The sequence below is a fragment of the Phascolarctos cinereus genome, unplaced genomic scaffold (genome assembly GCF_003287225.1).
Source record: "Phascolarctos cinereus isolate Bilbo 61053 unplaced genomic scaffold, phaCin_HiC Scaffold_9;HRSCAF=440, whole genome shotgun sequence".
In the NCBI taxonomy this organism is placed as follows: domain Eukaryota; kingdom Metazoa; phylum Chordata; class Mammalia; order Diprotodontia; family Phascolarctidae; genus Phascolarctos; species Phascolarctos cinereus.
In genome coordinates, this window is record NW_027556402.1 from 212258613 (window position 1) to 212274470 (window position 15858).

The 15858-nt window shown below is 46.6% G+C and overlaps 1 protein-coding gene across 6 annotated transcripts in view; it reads right to left on the reverse strand.

Moving 5' to 3' along the window:
- Positions 1–8488: 8488 nt before the first annotated feature.
- Positions 8489–15858, reverse strand: part of DENND2B (DENN domain containing 2B) — a 207670-nt gene continuing 200300 nt past the window's right edge. For all 6 annotated transcript variants that reach the window (XM_021002004.2, XM_021002007.2, XM_021002003.2 and 3 more), the window contains 6 exons: positions 15295–15472; positions 14959–15000; positions 13867–13978; positions 11816–12055; positions 10075–10161; positions 8489–9320 (listed from right to left, as the gene is read on the reverse strand). In XM_021002004.2, the coding sequence (XP_020857663.1) occupies positions 9286–9320; positions 10075–10161; positions 11816–12055; positions 13867–13978; positions 14959–15000; positions 15295–15472 (694 nt within the window). In that variant the 3' untranslated portion in view covers positions 8489–9285. The remainder of the gene's footprint in view (positions 9321–10074; positions 10162–11815; positions 12056–13866; positions 13979–14958; positions 15001–15294; positions 15473–15858) is intronic.

The following is a 15858-nucleotide window of genomic DNA, read 5'->3' on the forward strand; positions in this document are numbered from 1 at the left end:
AGATACAAAAAGCAAAGGTGGTTACTCCTTGTCCTCAAGTTTGTAATGGAGCATGAGCAGAAATATATGGAAAACATCTGAAGTAGCCACAAGGTAACCTTAGAAAGGATTCCTAGAGGCATAGGTGAGGGAAAGCATTCTGGGAGGGAGGGGTATATGCAGCCAGTGCAACAGTGGGGGCTGGATTCTGAGTAAGTGGAAGGTGGAAGATGTAAGGAAACAAAGTAGTCAGGGGCCAGGCTATGCTGAGGCTTTAATTCCATAGTTTATATGTCATTCTAGAGATAATAGGATTCACTGGTGTGGGGTGGGAGTTTCATAGCCAAACTTGCTCTTTAGAATTTACAAGAACTGATGCTGAGTGAAGTGAGCAGAACCAGAACATACATAGTAACAGCAGCATTGTGCTATGATAAATTATGAATGACTTCACTTTTCTCGGCGATAGAGTGATCCAAGATGATGAAGAATGAGCTAGAGTCAGGGAGAGACTGGCAGAGAGGCAACACTCTGGGTTCAAGGGGATGGAGGGTCTGAAATAAGGTAGAGGGTGGTGACTGGAGGAATGATGGCCAGAGAAGCTGGGGAGATAATAGCTACTGATTGGATATGTGGGGTCCAGAGGAGCAAAGGGTAACACAAGGTTGCAAATAAAGTTACATGGATTTAGGACAGAAAACCGAGTTTCGACTTGGTAAGTTTGTGATGCCTGTGAAGTATCCAGTTTTAAGTTCTTAAGGCAATTTTAAACGTGGGCGCTGCAGTTCAGAGGGGCTACGATACATAAACCTGGGAGTTACCTGCGTGGAGATAATGGTAATGCCTAGTATCAGTAAAGTACTTTAAAATGTATTAGGTACTTTACAATTGGATCATTTGATCTTAATATAATCTCAGGTGAGGAAATGACTGAAGACATGGTTGAGGCCACAGCTAGTGTGAGGCAGGATTTGAATTTGGGTCTTCCTTTCTCCAGATCATTACTCTTCTGTACCACCCAGCTGCCATACAGATGAATCCAATGGGCCAACAGTAGTGAGTGGTCTCAGGTAAAGCGAAGGAATATTTGGGCATGATCATGTACTTTTAGCTCCACTAATAATGTGTACATACAAAGCCATCAGATAAAAGGATTTCATATCCTTTTTACATTAATCATTTATCAGGTGCCAGGTACTGTGCTAAATGATGAGCATATTAAGACAACCATCCCTCCCCTCAAGGTGCTCATATTCTAACAGGGAAGACATGCATCATTAGACACATATGAGATAGGCGAAGGGCAGGTAGCAGCTGGAGGAACCGGAAAAAAGTGTCAGGTCACCGTTACCGACTTTATTTCTCCTAATAGCTGGTTTTCCCTGAATCTCTGGGAAAAGATAGCCAACAGTATGTCAAATACTGCAAAGTATGAGGTCTGGAAAAGGCCCTTGAATGTGGCAAGTGGAGGTCATTGGTGACAGCTGAAGAAATTTCAGTAGAGTGGGTAATGAGAAAGAAGAGGCACTGGGTGAAGCCATCTTCCATACATTTGGCAGTAAATAGTGGTCAAGCGAAGTCCAAAACATGTTTCCAAATACCTACTCTAGTGTCCTTACTACCATACCACTCTGCTTCTCAAAAGGAACAGAGGAAACAAGTCCTGCTTCCTGCTCTTGAGCTAGCTATTCCTTCCCTCAGTAGGCAAATAGTGTCTGAACAAATCTTCCCCACCACCTGAAAAGCCTAGACAAAAACATAATGTATGGGATTTGCAGCAAACCCTGCCCAGTACTGATAAAACTACTCAAAGTGAGTTGGTTAAAAATACAAGACCAGCATTATCAGTATGAGGAGAAGAAACGGAGTTCTGAGTTTCATTGGTGAGGTGAACCCATACAATATGTTATATATGGCAGTTCTCAAAGTTTTTGGTCTCACGACCCCTTATACTTTTAAAAATAGTTGCAGATGCTCCAAAGAGCTTTTGTTTACATGGACTGTGTCTATTAACATTTGCCTTGCTAGAAATGATAACATCTTAGTATTATGAAAAACTCCTGAAATCCTTTTGGAGGTCCCAGGATCCACCACACTTGAAAATTGCTGTCATTAAAGCATTCAAAGTTGAGTCAGGAATAGTGGATATATCTACACATACAGGACTAGGTAAGCATATACTGTGCCTTACATGACCTCATTTGAGGTTTTCCTTGGATACTGGAGTGCTTTGCCATTTCCTCCAGATTATTTTACAGATGAAAAAATTGAGGCAAACAAGGATAAGTGATTTGCCTGAGGTCACCCAGCTAGTTCTAAGTGTTTGAGGTTGGATTTGAACTCTGGTCTTCCTGACTTCAGACCTAGCTCAGTGCTTTTATCTACTGCACCACCTAGCTTCCCACAACCAACAAAAACCGTACCTGAAAAAGGAATGGGACGGAATTAATAAACTTCCAAGAAAAAAAGCCATGCTAAAGTTATACTAACGCCTTCGTGACAATGGCAGAATTAAAGAGTACAAGCTAACGAAGATATTTGCTCCTCGAATAATACATATAAATTTGAGCTCAAAGCAGTTTCTAAAACCAGTTGAAAAAAGTGCCCTGTATATTTCCACGAATTTACTTCTAAATTCAGCTGGACATTCTCTGCAGACACAAGAGCAGTATAGGGAGGCTAAGGATTCCAGTTCTGTCAGCATACAGGTGCCTGGCTGAACCCAGTGCAGTGACCAGCCAGGACACAGTGACTTCAGCACAGCAAGTTCAGTGCCTGGGCCACAAGCTCTTGCCATTAGTATTTATTGTAGATAACACCAGGGATCCACGAACTTTTTTTGTTTTTAATGTTTTGCTAGCCATTCCAGTAGAAAAGTTTGCTTTGTCACCCTGCGGCTTTTATTCCGCGCATTTAAGAACTTGATTCTGCACCGGGCGTCCACGTGGGGGCTGAAGGGCCTGCCAGTCATAAGGTGCAATGCGCTCACTTTACCCACGGGGCAGCCGCGCTCCCATTGGACCGAGAAGGTGTTGGCCAGGCGTCACGCCCACTCTAGGTACATTGAGGCAGGGACGGGGCGCCGCGAGAGGCCGTCGCCCCCGCGACCGTCAGCGTACGGCTTGCAACCTAAAGTTCTCCTTCCGCTCCGCCCCAGCAGAGAGGCTACTCGACCCCGCCCTCGCATCCTCCCAATTCGTGCACAAAGTTATCGCGAGAAGAGAGCCACTTCCGGAAGGACACCTCCAATAAGGGGCTTTCGCCCTGGCCCCTCCCAGAGCAAATATGGACGGCCTCCTCCCGGGGCGGAAACGGAAGTATAGTTGAGTGAGCCTCCCTCCATTTTCCAAGCCGGCCCATCTTTCCGTCTCCTGGAGTGTAAATGGGGTGCATCCTATGAAAGGAGCCGACCGGCTCTCGGGACTGCAGCCATCCAGTTCCGGAAAGAGCGGACGACGCCGACTTAGCTCGGAGTCTCTGAAGCCGGCGTCCCCTCCCCTCTGAGCCTCTTTTGTAGGGCGTGACGGGGAGCCCAAACCACTGCGTTTGTCCCCGGGGGCGCCAGCCCGAGACGTCACGGAAGCCACACCCTTTTCTCCCTTTCCCCCCTTTCCCCCCCAGCGAATGTGGAGAGAGTGCGGGGCTAGTCAATTAGAAAGGGTGACCCCGGGCAAGCCATTTACCCTTGGTTTGCCTCAGTTCTTTCATCTATAAAATGGGGAGAATGACCCCTCCCTCCCAGGGTTGTTGTGAGGATAAAGTGAGATGTCTGTAAAGCTCTTTGCAGACCTCAAACATAACTGCTGGTTTATTTCCTCATCATCGCACTACCTCCCAGTCCCCCTCTCCCCCAACCCCCATGGGTGCTAAAATGGAGTGAAATAAAGCCCGCTCAAAAAAGTGCCTACTATGTGCCAGGCCTACAATGTGCTGCACCAAACGTTGGAGATATTAAAGAAGACATAAGCCAGCTCCTGCCCTCAAGGAGCTTACTTACAATCCAATGGACAGAGACACCGACCTCCTTGCTGCTCTTCAAGCTCGGGCACCTCCTGAGTGGGCATTTTTGCTGGCTGTCCTCCATGCCTGGAATTTTCTCCCTCCTCAGCTAAAATCAGCTTCTACCAGAAGCCTTTCCCAATGTCCCTTAATGCCAGTACCTTTCCCCGGTGATTATCTCAGCACCTTGACTGGCACGGAATACATAGGTGCTTAATAAATGTTTCTTGGTTCGGATTATTGAATTGTGTCCAATTTAACCTATTTTTATTTTGTTTGTAAGTAGCTGTCTGCATGTTGTCTCTTCCATTAGACTGTGAGCTCCTTGGGGGCAGCTAGGTGGTGCAGTGGATAGAGCTCGGCCCTGGATTCAGGAGGACCCGAGTTCAAATCCTGCCTCAGACGGTAACACTTACTAGCTGTGTGACCCTGGGCAAGTCACTTAACCCCAATTGCCTAAAAACAAACAAACAAAAAATGCTCGGATAGACTGTGAGCTCCTTGAGGGCAGGGACTGTTTTTTGTCTTTGTATCTCTGAGGCACATCACTTGGCACATATTAAGCACTTAAAATGCTTCTTGACAACTTGCAAAAACTCTGGCTCTTTTATAAAAGGGGCCTAGAGGCTGGAGAGATGTCCTCCTCTTCTTCCCAACTTAAGAAACAACAGATATTTGTAAAGCACCTTATAAGTTTTAAAGTGCTTTTCTCACGGTTGCACATAAAAGCTATGTTTACACTATACTGTAATCTATTAAGTGTGCAATAGTATTCTTAAAAAATGCACATACTTTAATTTAAAAAATACTTTGTTTTGGGGGGGATTTTTTTGGCGAGGCAATGGGGGTTAAGTGACTTGCCCCGGATCACCCAGCTAGTAAGTGTCTTGTCTGAGGCTGGAAAATACTTAATTGCTAAAAAAAAAAAAATGCAAACCATCATCTGAGCCTTCAGTGAGTTGCAATCTTTTTGCTGGTGGAGGGTCTCACCTCCATGCTGATGGCTGCTGACTGGTCAGAGTGGTGGCTGCTGACTGGTCAGAGCGGTAGCTGCTGAAGTCTGAAGTGGCTGTTGTAATTTCTTAAAATAAGAGGACAATGATGGTTGCCTGATAGATTGACTCTTCCTGTCACTTGAACACTTACAGGGCACTGTAGGGTTATTAATTGGCCTAATTAATTCCCTGAGTATTGCATCTCAGGGAATAGGGAGGCCTGAGGAGAGGAAGAGAGATGGGAGTCTGTAGAGATATCTGAATAACATTAATCAATTAAGTTCGCCATCTTATATAGGCATGGTTTGTGGTGCCCCAAAGCAACTGCAATAGTAACATCAAAGATCACTCATCACCATAACAGATACAATATGTCAAACTTTTTCATTATTATTATTACAAGAATTACCAAAATATGACACAGAGACACAATGTGAGCACATGTTGTTGGAAAAATGGCGCGCTGATATACCTTCCAGAGGCAGGATTGCCACAAAGCTTCAATTTGTAAGAAATGAAATTCTCTACGAAGTGCAATAAAGCAAGCTATGCCTCTAGAATACTTCTATTCCCACTTTTAAGATGAAAGAAAAGTGTGGCCCAAGGAGGAAGGGCCAGGCCGGCCTCCAGCTGGGCTTTAACTGCACCTACCTTACTCTCTGATGCCCAGATTTCCCACCCCACCCCCTTTCAGCTCCCTTGTCTTCTTTGATTAGATTGTAAGCTCCTTGAGGGCAGGGACTGTCTTTTTATTATTTGTATCCTCAGTGTTTACCACTTTGTCTGGCATACAATAGGCACATAATAAATATTTATTGACGGTGCCTATGAATCTAAAGCTTCATTATCCCCTCCCTTCTTTCCAAATGACAGCCTGTCCATGTTGTACATTCATAATAACATAACTTACCCATTATCAGGCTATATAAAGACACAAGGCAGCATTTTGTCTTTTTGGAAACTTTTTTTTTAAATAGACACACACCAAAGGGTAGAGTACATTACTATGACTGCAAGAGGTGCAGATGAGAGTTCAGGACAGGAAGAATTATGATCCAGGACCAGGCATCACAAATTAACATTCACACCAGAGGGTCAGAAATCGTGGGATGTCAGTGAGACCACAACTGGAGGGGGACACAAGTAAGGGTGGGTTTTGTAACAAGCTGGCAGCTTACGTCCCCAACGTCTTGCTCTCCAAGGAGCTGCCCACATCTTACCCCACACGCAGGATGGGCTTTGGAGCGATTCTGAGAGCTGCGTCCTACCTGTCCTGCTTTCATGTGAAATTTCAAGGAATAACGCTTGGCAGAAACAAAATAATTTGCCCTTGTCTCTGACATCCTTCCCACTGAAGGCCTGACAAAAGGTATGGTGTATTCATCAGACCCATTGAAGAAATCTTCTCAGTACTCTTCACCTTTTGAAAAAAACAAGCATGAGCCAGAATGTGGAGTCATGGCCCTCTAATGCCCTGCTACCTGAGAGGCTGAGGTGGATCGCCTGAGCTCCAGAGGTCGAAGCTGAAATGGGCTAAGCCAGTTGGACATCAGCACTAAAGTTACGGATGAAGGTGGTGAGCGGCTGGGAGCAGAGGGGTCACCAGGAGGGCTGAACCCGACCTGAAAAGGAAGCAAGTCAATGCTGACCAGAGTGGGACTTGCCAGGAGTAGCCCCTGGGCTTCCAGCCTGGGCAAGAGAGGGAGACTCAGTCTTAAACAACATTTTAAATGAAACAGGCACAAAATCCTTCTGAACACGAGCAGCAGGGTTCTCAAAGATCAGAGACAGCACTGACCTAGACTGCATCAGGAACGTGAAGCAATTCAAGTGAGTCACTTTCAGCTCCTCTGTCAGGAGGTAATAGGGGAGTTCCCAGCCAAAGTGTTGTGGTGGGAGAAGGGAAGGGAAGGGAAGGTATGTCTTTGGCCAAACAGGCAGGAAACAAGACATGATGGATGGATAATGGACACGATTTATTTCACTGTCACAGGGGCAATACGAGTGAGGGTGCTAGGCTAACTGAACTTCAGTGTTACCACTAGACTGAAAAAATCCACTTTCTAGACTGCTTGGCAATGGTAGGATTCATCAGCATCTGCAGCTATGCTCCACTTGGGTTTTTCAGTCTTGAATTCCTCACCCCCACCTGTAACCATTCCTTCTGCTAAAGGTAACTAAGGTATGACTGCTAGTCCCTGGCAAGATAAGCCTGGATGAAGAGGGAGCTAGGGTGGGTGCAAAGCCTCAAAAGATTTAGATATTTACCTGTGGCCCTCCCCCTGACATCCCCTGCCACCATGTGGTACCTACTCACCTCTGCCACCCTTAGGAAGTGGACAATTCTATGGAGAAACTCTTCCAGCCTCAAGGAGGCAAAACACCTCGACTCAGAACTTGTTAAGAAATTACTAGTTTCTTACACTCTTGAGGACCTGCTGGTTCTAAGATCCCTCTGTAATATGTCCCTTCATTTTCTTAAGACATTTTCTATAAACCCATTGTACGGAGACATCAGAATATAAAATAAAGCCCAGGCTGGGCTCATAGAGTAGAAATCTCTTCCATTCCCCATCACCACAAATTAAACACCCAGATCTGTCAAGCATGCCAGACCTCTCTCACTGGCCCATCCGCTGCTTTTCCTTGGTGGTGAACACCCTGATTGACCATGTAGGGAGACTCTTTCCTGGGAGAAAATGTCTTCATCTTCCCTGCAGAAAAACTCTCCACTTTGCTCTATGAGGCAGGTAGCACCTCCAAACCACAGGCAGGTTGGAGACTGCGCAGGCCTCAAAGGACCCAAGGGACTGAAGTTATGGGTTGAACGGCGTAAAACTTTGAGCAGTCCAACAATGAAAGTGGCTGCTTTTGAGACCCCGACCTTCTAGTAATAGGCTATTTAAAGACAGGCCTGATAAGCACCTCTCAGGGATGCTTAGAGGGGATTTGGGTATATAATGGAAGGGTGAACTGGTTAATCTAAGTTAACTTAGATAATTTCTAAGATCCTTTCCAACACTGAGATTCTGTGATTCTAAATGAGCAATTCTTCAACAAGAAAGGCCTCTAGAGGGGCAGCTACGTGGCGCAGAGGATAGAGCATGGGCCTAGGAGTGAAGAGGACCTGAGTTCAAATCCAGCCTCGGACGCTTGACACTTACTAGCTGTGTGACCCTGGGCAAGTCACTTAATCCCAACTGCCAAAGCAAAAAAAGAAAAAGAGCTCTAGAGATCACAGCTTTCTATGTCACTACACCCTCCACCATCCCAAAATAGATTATTTCCTTCTTAAAGAACTCTAGGTGAAGGTACAATTGAAGTATGTCAAGGGCTTATTGTCTGTTCTGGATGGGGAAGCCCAGTGTAAAGGTCTGGAGGCTGACCTATTAATGGCAAGTTGGATTCTATTGGCCTGCTGGTATGTATTTCCTTGGACGGTGCCAAAGCCCCAGCCCCTGGTAGTGCAGTGGCTCCCATCGGGCAGGTCAAGGAACCACACACAAAGCCTCGGACCCAGACAACTGTACATCATTTATTGGGCACACCCGTACACTACGGAGAATGGACGCGCTGTACCACATCGCCGCCGCCGCTGGCTGCAGGAAAGGGCAAACAGGGGCCAGTTGGTGTCAGCAGTCATAATGCGGAGAGACGGGGAGGCTCCCAACAGCTCACTCATCATCACTTGGAATGGAGGAAGGCTGGGGATGTGGATGTAAGCGTCTAGGAGCCAAGTACCTTCTGCAAATGCGGCCTGGCTGGCCTTGGTGTTTCCAAATGAGACAGAAAGAAAACTAGAGAAAAATAGAAACTCTGTAAGATAAACACCAGTCCTCTTGCACCAATGAAATGGCTTCCCTGCTCTCCAGGGCCCAAGATCAGGAGCAGGGGCCTCGAGCATCCAAGTCTCTCTGCCACAGCTCTGGGCTGAGGGACAGACTCCTCTGAGGCAAAGGCCAGTGGTTTGGCTGAGACAGTCAGTTGCACATAAGTGGCCAATCGCTGGCACTAAGCAAAACTCGATCCATGCTATGACATGGTCCTCCCGGGAATATACAAATATTTAACACCGTTCTCCTTGCTCATTACAAAACCAGTTCCGAAAGCTTGCAATAGATTATTTACAAACACGCATCCTGGGACATCCTGGGCGTGGATGGGGCTTGGCAGCTGTGGTCGGCAGAGGAGTAGGAGGCAGGAACTCTGTGCCAGCATCGGGGGAGGGAGACCCCATCTTTGCTGCCCCTGGCCCTGTGGACACCCGGCTCTCTGCTCAATCGGATAAATAGTCTCCTGGCAGGGAGGGGGCTTAATTCTTCTTGTGAAGGAACTTCATTTTGTTACCTGTGGATCAAAGAGAGAGGGGAAGCCCCAAGATGCTCATAGGAATGGGTCAACACCACCTCTCTGTTAAACACTTTTCTCCTTGCCGGCCGTTTCTCCATCTCTCTCAGGCCAGGAAGAGGGACAAAGTTACAGATGCCTTACACCAAGCTAGCGGCAAGAGTGCTGGGCTGAGAGTTCTTGTCCCAGGATAACTAGGTGGGCTTTGGCCAGATTCCCTTCTCTCAGTTACTCTGAAGGGGTGGGAACCGATTCTCTCAAAGGGCCTTTTTAGCAATGCTCTTCTATGATTCAATTATTCTGCTCGGTGAATCAACACCATGTTTCCCTAAAGAGGATGGAGGTAAGTTGGGGAAGGGCCAGCACATTTGAATTGGGCCACTCAGGAACCGTCCCTCCCCCAGGCCCTGTCCTGTCCTGGAAATAAGAATGTTCTGCATTGAGTGTGTCTCAATCAAGAAACTCTTGCTCACCCCCTTGAGAAAAAAGATCATAGCCTGGCCTCTGCAGGGTGCTTAGCCTGAGAACTGAGGTTGCCCCTTTTCCTGCGGCCGCCTCCCCGTAACGAGCCCCCACAAAAGATAGCATCTCCCCTCTGGGAAGTCATGATAGGGTACCGATATTCTTTGAAGATTTCTGCCCCTGTATGGCCTCTCTGGGCCTGGGTCACCTCCCTGCCTGCCCGTCGGCCCTGTATCTACCTTATCAGAACAAGGCAGACCCCAAGCCAATTCTCACAGAAATAGCCACTCACCCAAGCCTCGAAGAAATTTATTCATCCCACTCTGCTCTGTGTCAGGAAGTTCCTCTAAATACTGTTCCACTCGCTGCTCAAACAGGCCTGGGAAGACAAATATTATCTCAATTGACCCTCACAACAATCCTGGTGATATTATTATCCCAATTTTACAGATGAAGAAACTAAGGCAACCAGAGATGAAGTGACTTGCCTAGAGTCACACAACTGGTAAGTGTCTGAGGCAAGATTTGAACTCAGATCTTCCTAACTCTAGGTCCATTGATCTATCCACTCTGCCACCCTAATGTCAAATAATGAAGAATAGCTAGCATCTATAAAGCATTTTGGGGGAAGACTGATCTTCCTGAGTTCAAATCCAGCCTCAGACGCTTACTAGCTGTGTGATCCTGGGCAAGTCATTTGACTCTGTTTGCCTCGGTTTCCTCATCTGTAAAATGAGATGGAGAAGGAAATGGCAAACCATTCATTCCAGTATCTCTGCCAAGAAAACCCCAAAAGGGTCACAGAAAGAGTCAGACATGATGGAAACGACTGAAAAACAACAACAGGGCCCTTTAAGGTTTGTCAAGCACCTGATTCGCAGGGTGGTTATGAAGATCAAAGGAGGTCACACGTGTAAAATGTTACGCAAATGTCGGCTGTGATCTCATTTGGCCTTTTTCATGACAACCCTCTCGAGGCAGGTCCTCCAACTGCTATTATCCCCACCTGATAGATGTGGAAACTGAGGCTCAGAGAGATGATCTACAGCATGTATGACTGGAAAACGAAGCCGGCCAGACACGTAGCACAAGAGACATGGGCAGGGCAAGGGGCAACAATGGTCTCCACCAAATATCTGAGGAACTACTGGAAAGCCTGCGCACCTGGGGAGGCTGGAGCCAGGACCTTAGCCAGGCTGTAATTCATAGAAGTGCTCAATCTTCTCATGAAACTGGCTTTTTTTTTCTCTGAACCACCAGGGGGATAGGACTCCCCCATTCAATTTAACAAACATTTATCAAAGTGTCCGCCATCTACAAAGCCCTGCGCTAGGCACCAGGGACACAGATACACACAGCACAGATCCTGCCCTCAAGGCATTTATAATGGAATCACGGAATATCCATATTTAGAAGGGACCTTAGACACCATCTCCCAGTGACAACCCATCCTTACATGCACTTCAGCAATGGGGAGCTCACAACCTTGTGAAGCCATCTGCTCCATTTTGTTTGCATGCTTTTCCTTATATGGAGCCTGAGGCTGGGGCTCTGTACTCACCCACTGTCCCTAGTCCTGCTATCTGGGGCAAACAGAACAAGTCTGAAGAAGGGGGACCAGTCTAGGGCTATCAAGAGAATGCTCCCCTTCCCCATTCTACTACCCTCATCCTCAACTCCCTAACACCAAGAGGGAAGAAGGCATTGTAGTCACCATCCTGAGTTATATACTGACAGAGATTCTACCTGGCGAGAATGCCCTGGGCATGGGGGACCCACGTAGGGAAGGAGCCAGAAATCAGGTGCCAGGTCCTTCTCGAGCATCCTACCAAGGGTGCTGACCTGCTAGATTCCCAGGCCTCTCCCTCCCTTTCAGGAGAAAATGGAAAGTCTAGGAGGCTTGATCCTTGTCCAACTTTTGATATCCCGGACGCTTCCACGACACCAGCCCTGGTGAAGGCATCAATAAAAAGAACAGGAAGCCTCTGTGGTCATCCCAGCCTCAGCTCCAGCCCCATCCTCCCCCTTCTTACCCTTGGCCCGACACTTTCTCAGCTCTCTGTCCTGGATGAAGCCAGCGAACATTTGGGATTCCATGAAAACCTCCAGGAAGCGGCGGATGCTCTTAGAGGCCACGGATTTTCGGAAGGCCTCCCGCTGGAAGGCTCTTTCCCCCTTCTCATTTTGAGTTAGGAACAGAGAATAATGCCCGATGGTCTCCACAAAAAAACGAATAAACACCTCAGATACCAGCCCATTCAGGGTATTACACTCTAGGAGGGACAGAGCCGGGGGAAAAAAAAGAAAGAGACAATTACTGGAGGGGCTTTGGGAAGACAGGTACACAAATCTCTGTTGGTGGAGCTGGGAACTGGCCCAACCATTCTGGAAAGTAATGCCCAAAAAAGTCACTAAACTATACATCACACTGGACCCAGGAATACTACAATTAAGTATATATCCCAAAGAGGCTGAAGATAGAGAGAAAGAATCCATATGTGCAAAAAAGTATTTGTAGGAGAACTTTTTGTTATAGATAAAAAAAAGTGGGTGCCCACTAAATAGGGAAACTGCTGAAAAAAATTATGATATAAGAATGGAATGGAATGCTAAGAAATAGAAAAGGGATGAATTTAGAGAAATCTGGGATATGATCATATGATAATGCAAAGTAGAGTGAGCAAATCCACTTAGACACTATAATAATGTAAAGGAAAATATCTTACAAACCACAATAAAGACTTAAGAAATCTGATCCATGTGATGAATAGTCCTTAAGTCCAGAAGACCAAGTAGCAGAGCAGGCTTCCCACATCCTAGCAGAGAGGCAATGGATGATGGGCCCAAGGAAGAGCCATCCATGTTCAAACACTAGCAATGTGAGAACGTGTATTTTGCTGGATTATACCACCACATATATGAGGAAGGGCTTTTATTTGAGGGAAAAACAGGCAGGAATAGTGATGCAAAAAAAAAAAGTAAAGAATGTCAATGAAACATTGAAAAATATGCAGGAGAGGGAAGGAAATATAAGAAGGGACGTGGACAAACTGAGCAATGTTGGCAGTATCATGTTTAATTTTAGTTTTAAAAAAGTCTTTCATACTAAAGACTCAGATTCACATACAGAATCCCTTTTTATGTTTTTTGTGTATTGAAATGTTCATGTTCATAATTTAAAAAATAAAATAAAGCTATTTTAAGGAAGGGAAGGGGAAACACTTAAACCCCACCTCCTCCAGTGGCCCTTGCTCAGAGCTCCGGCCACGGTGAAAATGCACACTTCTCTAGCCCCTGGTTATAGCCACATACTGCAGTACTTTGCTCTTTCACTATCTTGCCTGCCTGTGTCTTATCTCCATAACTGAATTATTGGCTCCCACAGGGCAGGGCTTCTTTTGGCATTCCTCAACCTGCCTAATATAGCACAGTTCACGTAGTAGGTCCTGAATGAACATTTTCCATATGAATCAAAAGATCACTCGGCCTGGAAAATCCCTCCATCCTACCTCTAACACATACCAAACACACACATACATGTGAGGGCCAAAGCTGGGTCCTGGCTCCCTGATCTGGAGAGAGCCTCCGTGGTCATGTATGTGTTCTCTCTCCCCACCAAGGAGGCCCTGGGCAGGACAGGAAGAGTTCTACAGGGAAACTTCACACAATAGGCCAACAGGCACAGAAGGAAGTGGCCAGTAGGCCTCTCCTCAATCTTATGATCTGAAAGATTTAAAGTAATACAAAGCTGAATATCTAAACGAGTGTCCCTGTAAGTGACCATAATGGGGACCTGTGTGCAGGGGCGTAACCTGGGAAGATTCTCTGGGATGGTTTACATTTCTAGACGTCATCTGAGAAACTACCATGATTCCCCTTCTTCCCTGAGACATTGAGGGAACCTGGAAGAAGGTCTCTCCCCTTGTGCCTGGGACTTTCTATTCTTCCATTGGGCAGACTAGGCTTGGCCCAAAACAGGCCATAGAGAGTAATTTTTAAGGGTAAAGGCCCTTCTCTACTCCTTGGCTGTTCTTCAGCCCTGATAGCTCCACTGGAGTCCAAGACCAGTCAGTCCACTTCTTACCATCATCAGAGTCACTATCAGAGTCCTGGGAAATCAATTCATTCTTTCTCTCCAGAGCCTGCTCCAGAGCTGCCTGTAACTTCCTAGGCAATAGGGTGTCCTCATCATCCATCTGCAGATATGAAGTAAGAAAGGACTGCTAAACTCTATGGCCAGAACATGGCGCTACATCCCTCCCAGACAGGTGAGAACCCATCCTGACTCTTCACTCTCCAACTCAGCTTCAGAGAACCAGAAGCTGGAAACGTATGGGTTCTTACACCTGGCTTACTGATGAAGACACCTGGATTCCCAGAGTTTAAGTGACACAGCCAAGGTTATCAAGTTAATAAGCGGTGGAGCAAGGGCTAGAACCTGGGGTCTTGTGACTCCTTGTCCAGAAGACCACTGAACTGCCTGTCTTCTCAGAGGATGCCTGCTACAGAAGGAAGGGGACTTCTAAGGGGCTTCCTTCCACTGCCAATAATGGAACTCCATGACACTGAGAATATAAAAGTATAAACCCAAATCCAATCTGACTCTTGTTTTTGAGAGGTGAGTTGCTAATATGATGTGTAGGACCAGGGTTCTTAAACCTTGGGTAATATGGGTTTTATTTTTTATATTTTTCTAACTGAATTTTGGGCAGCAAAAGGGTGCAGTGGATAGAGTGCCAGGCCTAGAGTCAGGAAGGCCTTAATTCAAACCCAGACTCAGACACTTATGAACTGTGCAACCCTGTTTGCCTCAGTTTCCTCATCTGTAAAATGAGCTGGAGAAGAAAATGGCAACCCACTCCAGTATCTTTGCCAAGAAAACTCCAAATGGGGTCATGAAGAGTTGGACACAACTAATCCACTAAAGAACAAACTGAATTGTAATATAATTGGCTTCCTCTGTAATCCTATGTATTTTACTTTATGTATTTAAAAACATTCTTCTAAGAAGAGGCCCAGAGGCTTCACCAGACTGTCGTCCAAGGAGTCCAGGACACAAAAAAGGTGAAGAAACTCTGTATTAAGGGACACCGTGAAGGCTAGTCCAAGCCTATAACCCAATGGCTGGTGGGAGAGTAGAGGCCACCAGTCATGGGCTAGCTCACACCTTGCTTACCTGTCGGATGAACCGATCAGATCCCAGATTCACCATCAGGGCCTAAGAAAAAAAGAGAATTCTAAGGTAATGTAAGGTTCTCACCAAGTCGTTTTCCTGGCACTAGGCACATCCTGGAGCTTAATAGCCTACAGAGTAAGTTTGGGGTACCAACTCCAGCCCAGAGATGCCACTCCAGAAGAAGTAGGTAGAGGAATCAAAAGCAGAAGGGAGAGCCTAAGGACAGCAGAGAAGGTCACACCCAAGAAGATCAGCTGCCCTCCCCTTCCCTTTCCCCTCCTTCCTTGCCCTCCCCTTCCTTCCCCCAACCCTCCTTCCCCAACCATTAGGACCCACCTCCTCCACAGGCAGCTCCTTCAGTTTGGGGAGGGAACTGGAGAGCAGACCAACCAGAAAAGGGGTGGGGCAACAGACAATGTCGATCATGGAGGCTGGGAGCACAGGGATGAAGGTGTGCTGCCAGGAGAAGGGGTAGAGCAGGGCGACCACTGCATGGGAACAGCTGGACAGGGTGCTAGAGAGAAGGAGAAAGACAGAGCACCTAAGCCTGGGGAAGATGGCAGGTTCAAGAAGGGCAAAACACCAGCCCCAACCTGGGGGAGCCTCCTTCAAAAGGGTCTTAGGGTCTTCAAAAGATACCCAAAAAATTATTACAGGAAGGCCAGATAGGGTAGGGCATGGCCTCCCCATCAATGAGCATCCCCAAGAAGACCCAAAGCTGAATCATACCCAACCCTTTTGGTACAACAGACAGGAGCATGTTAGTGAGCTATATACCCACAGTGCTCCAGAGATGGCCTGCCCAGCACAAGGGTATGGGATAACAAGAGAGGGAGTATGCAAGGCCAAATCTGCAAGTGTATATGGCATTTTAGAACTTCTTGATTTTTCTGACTTCTC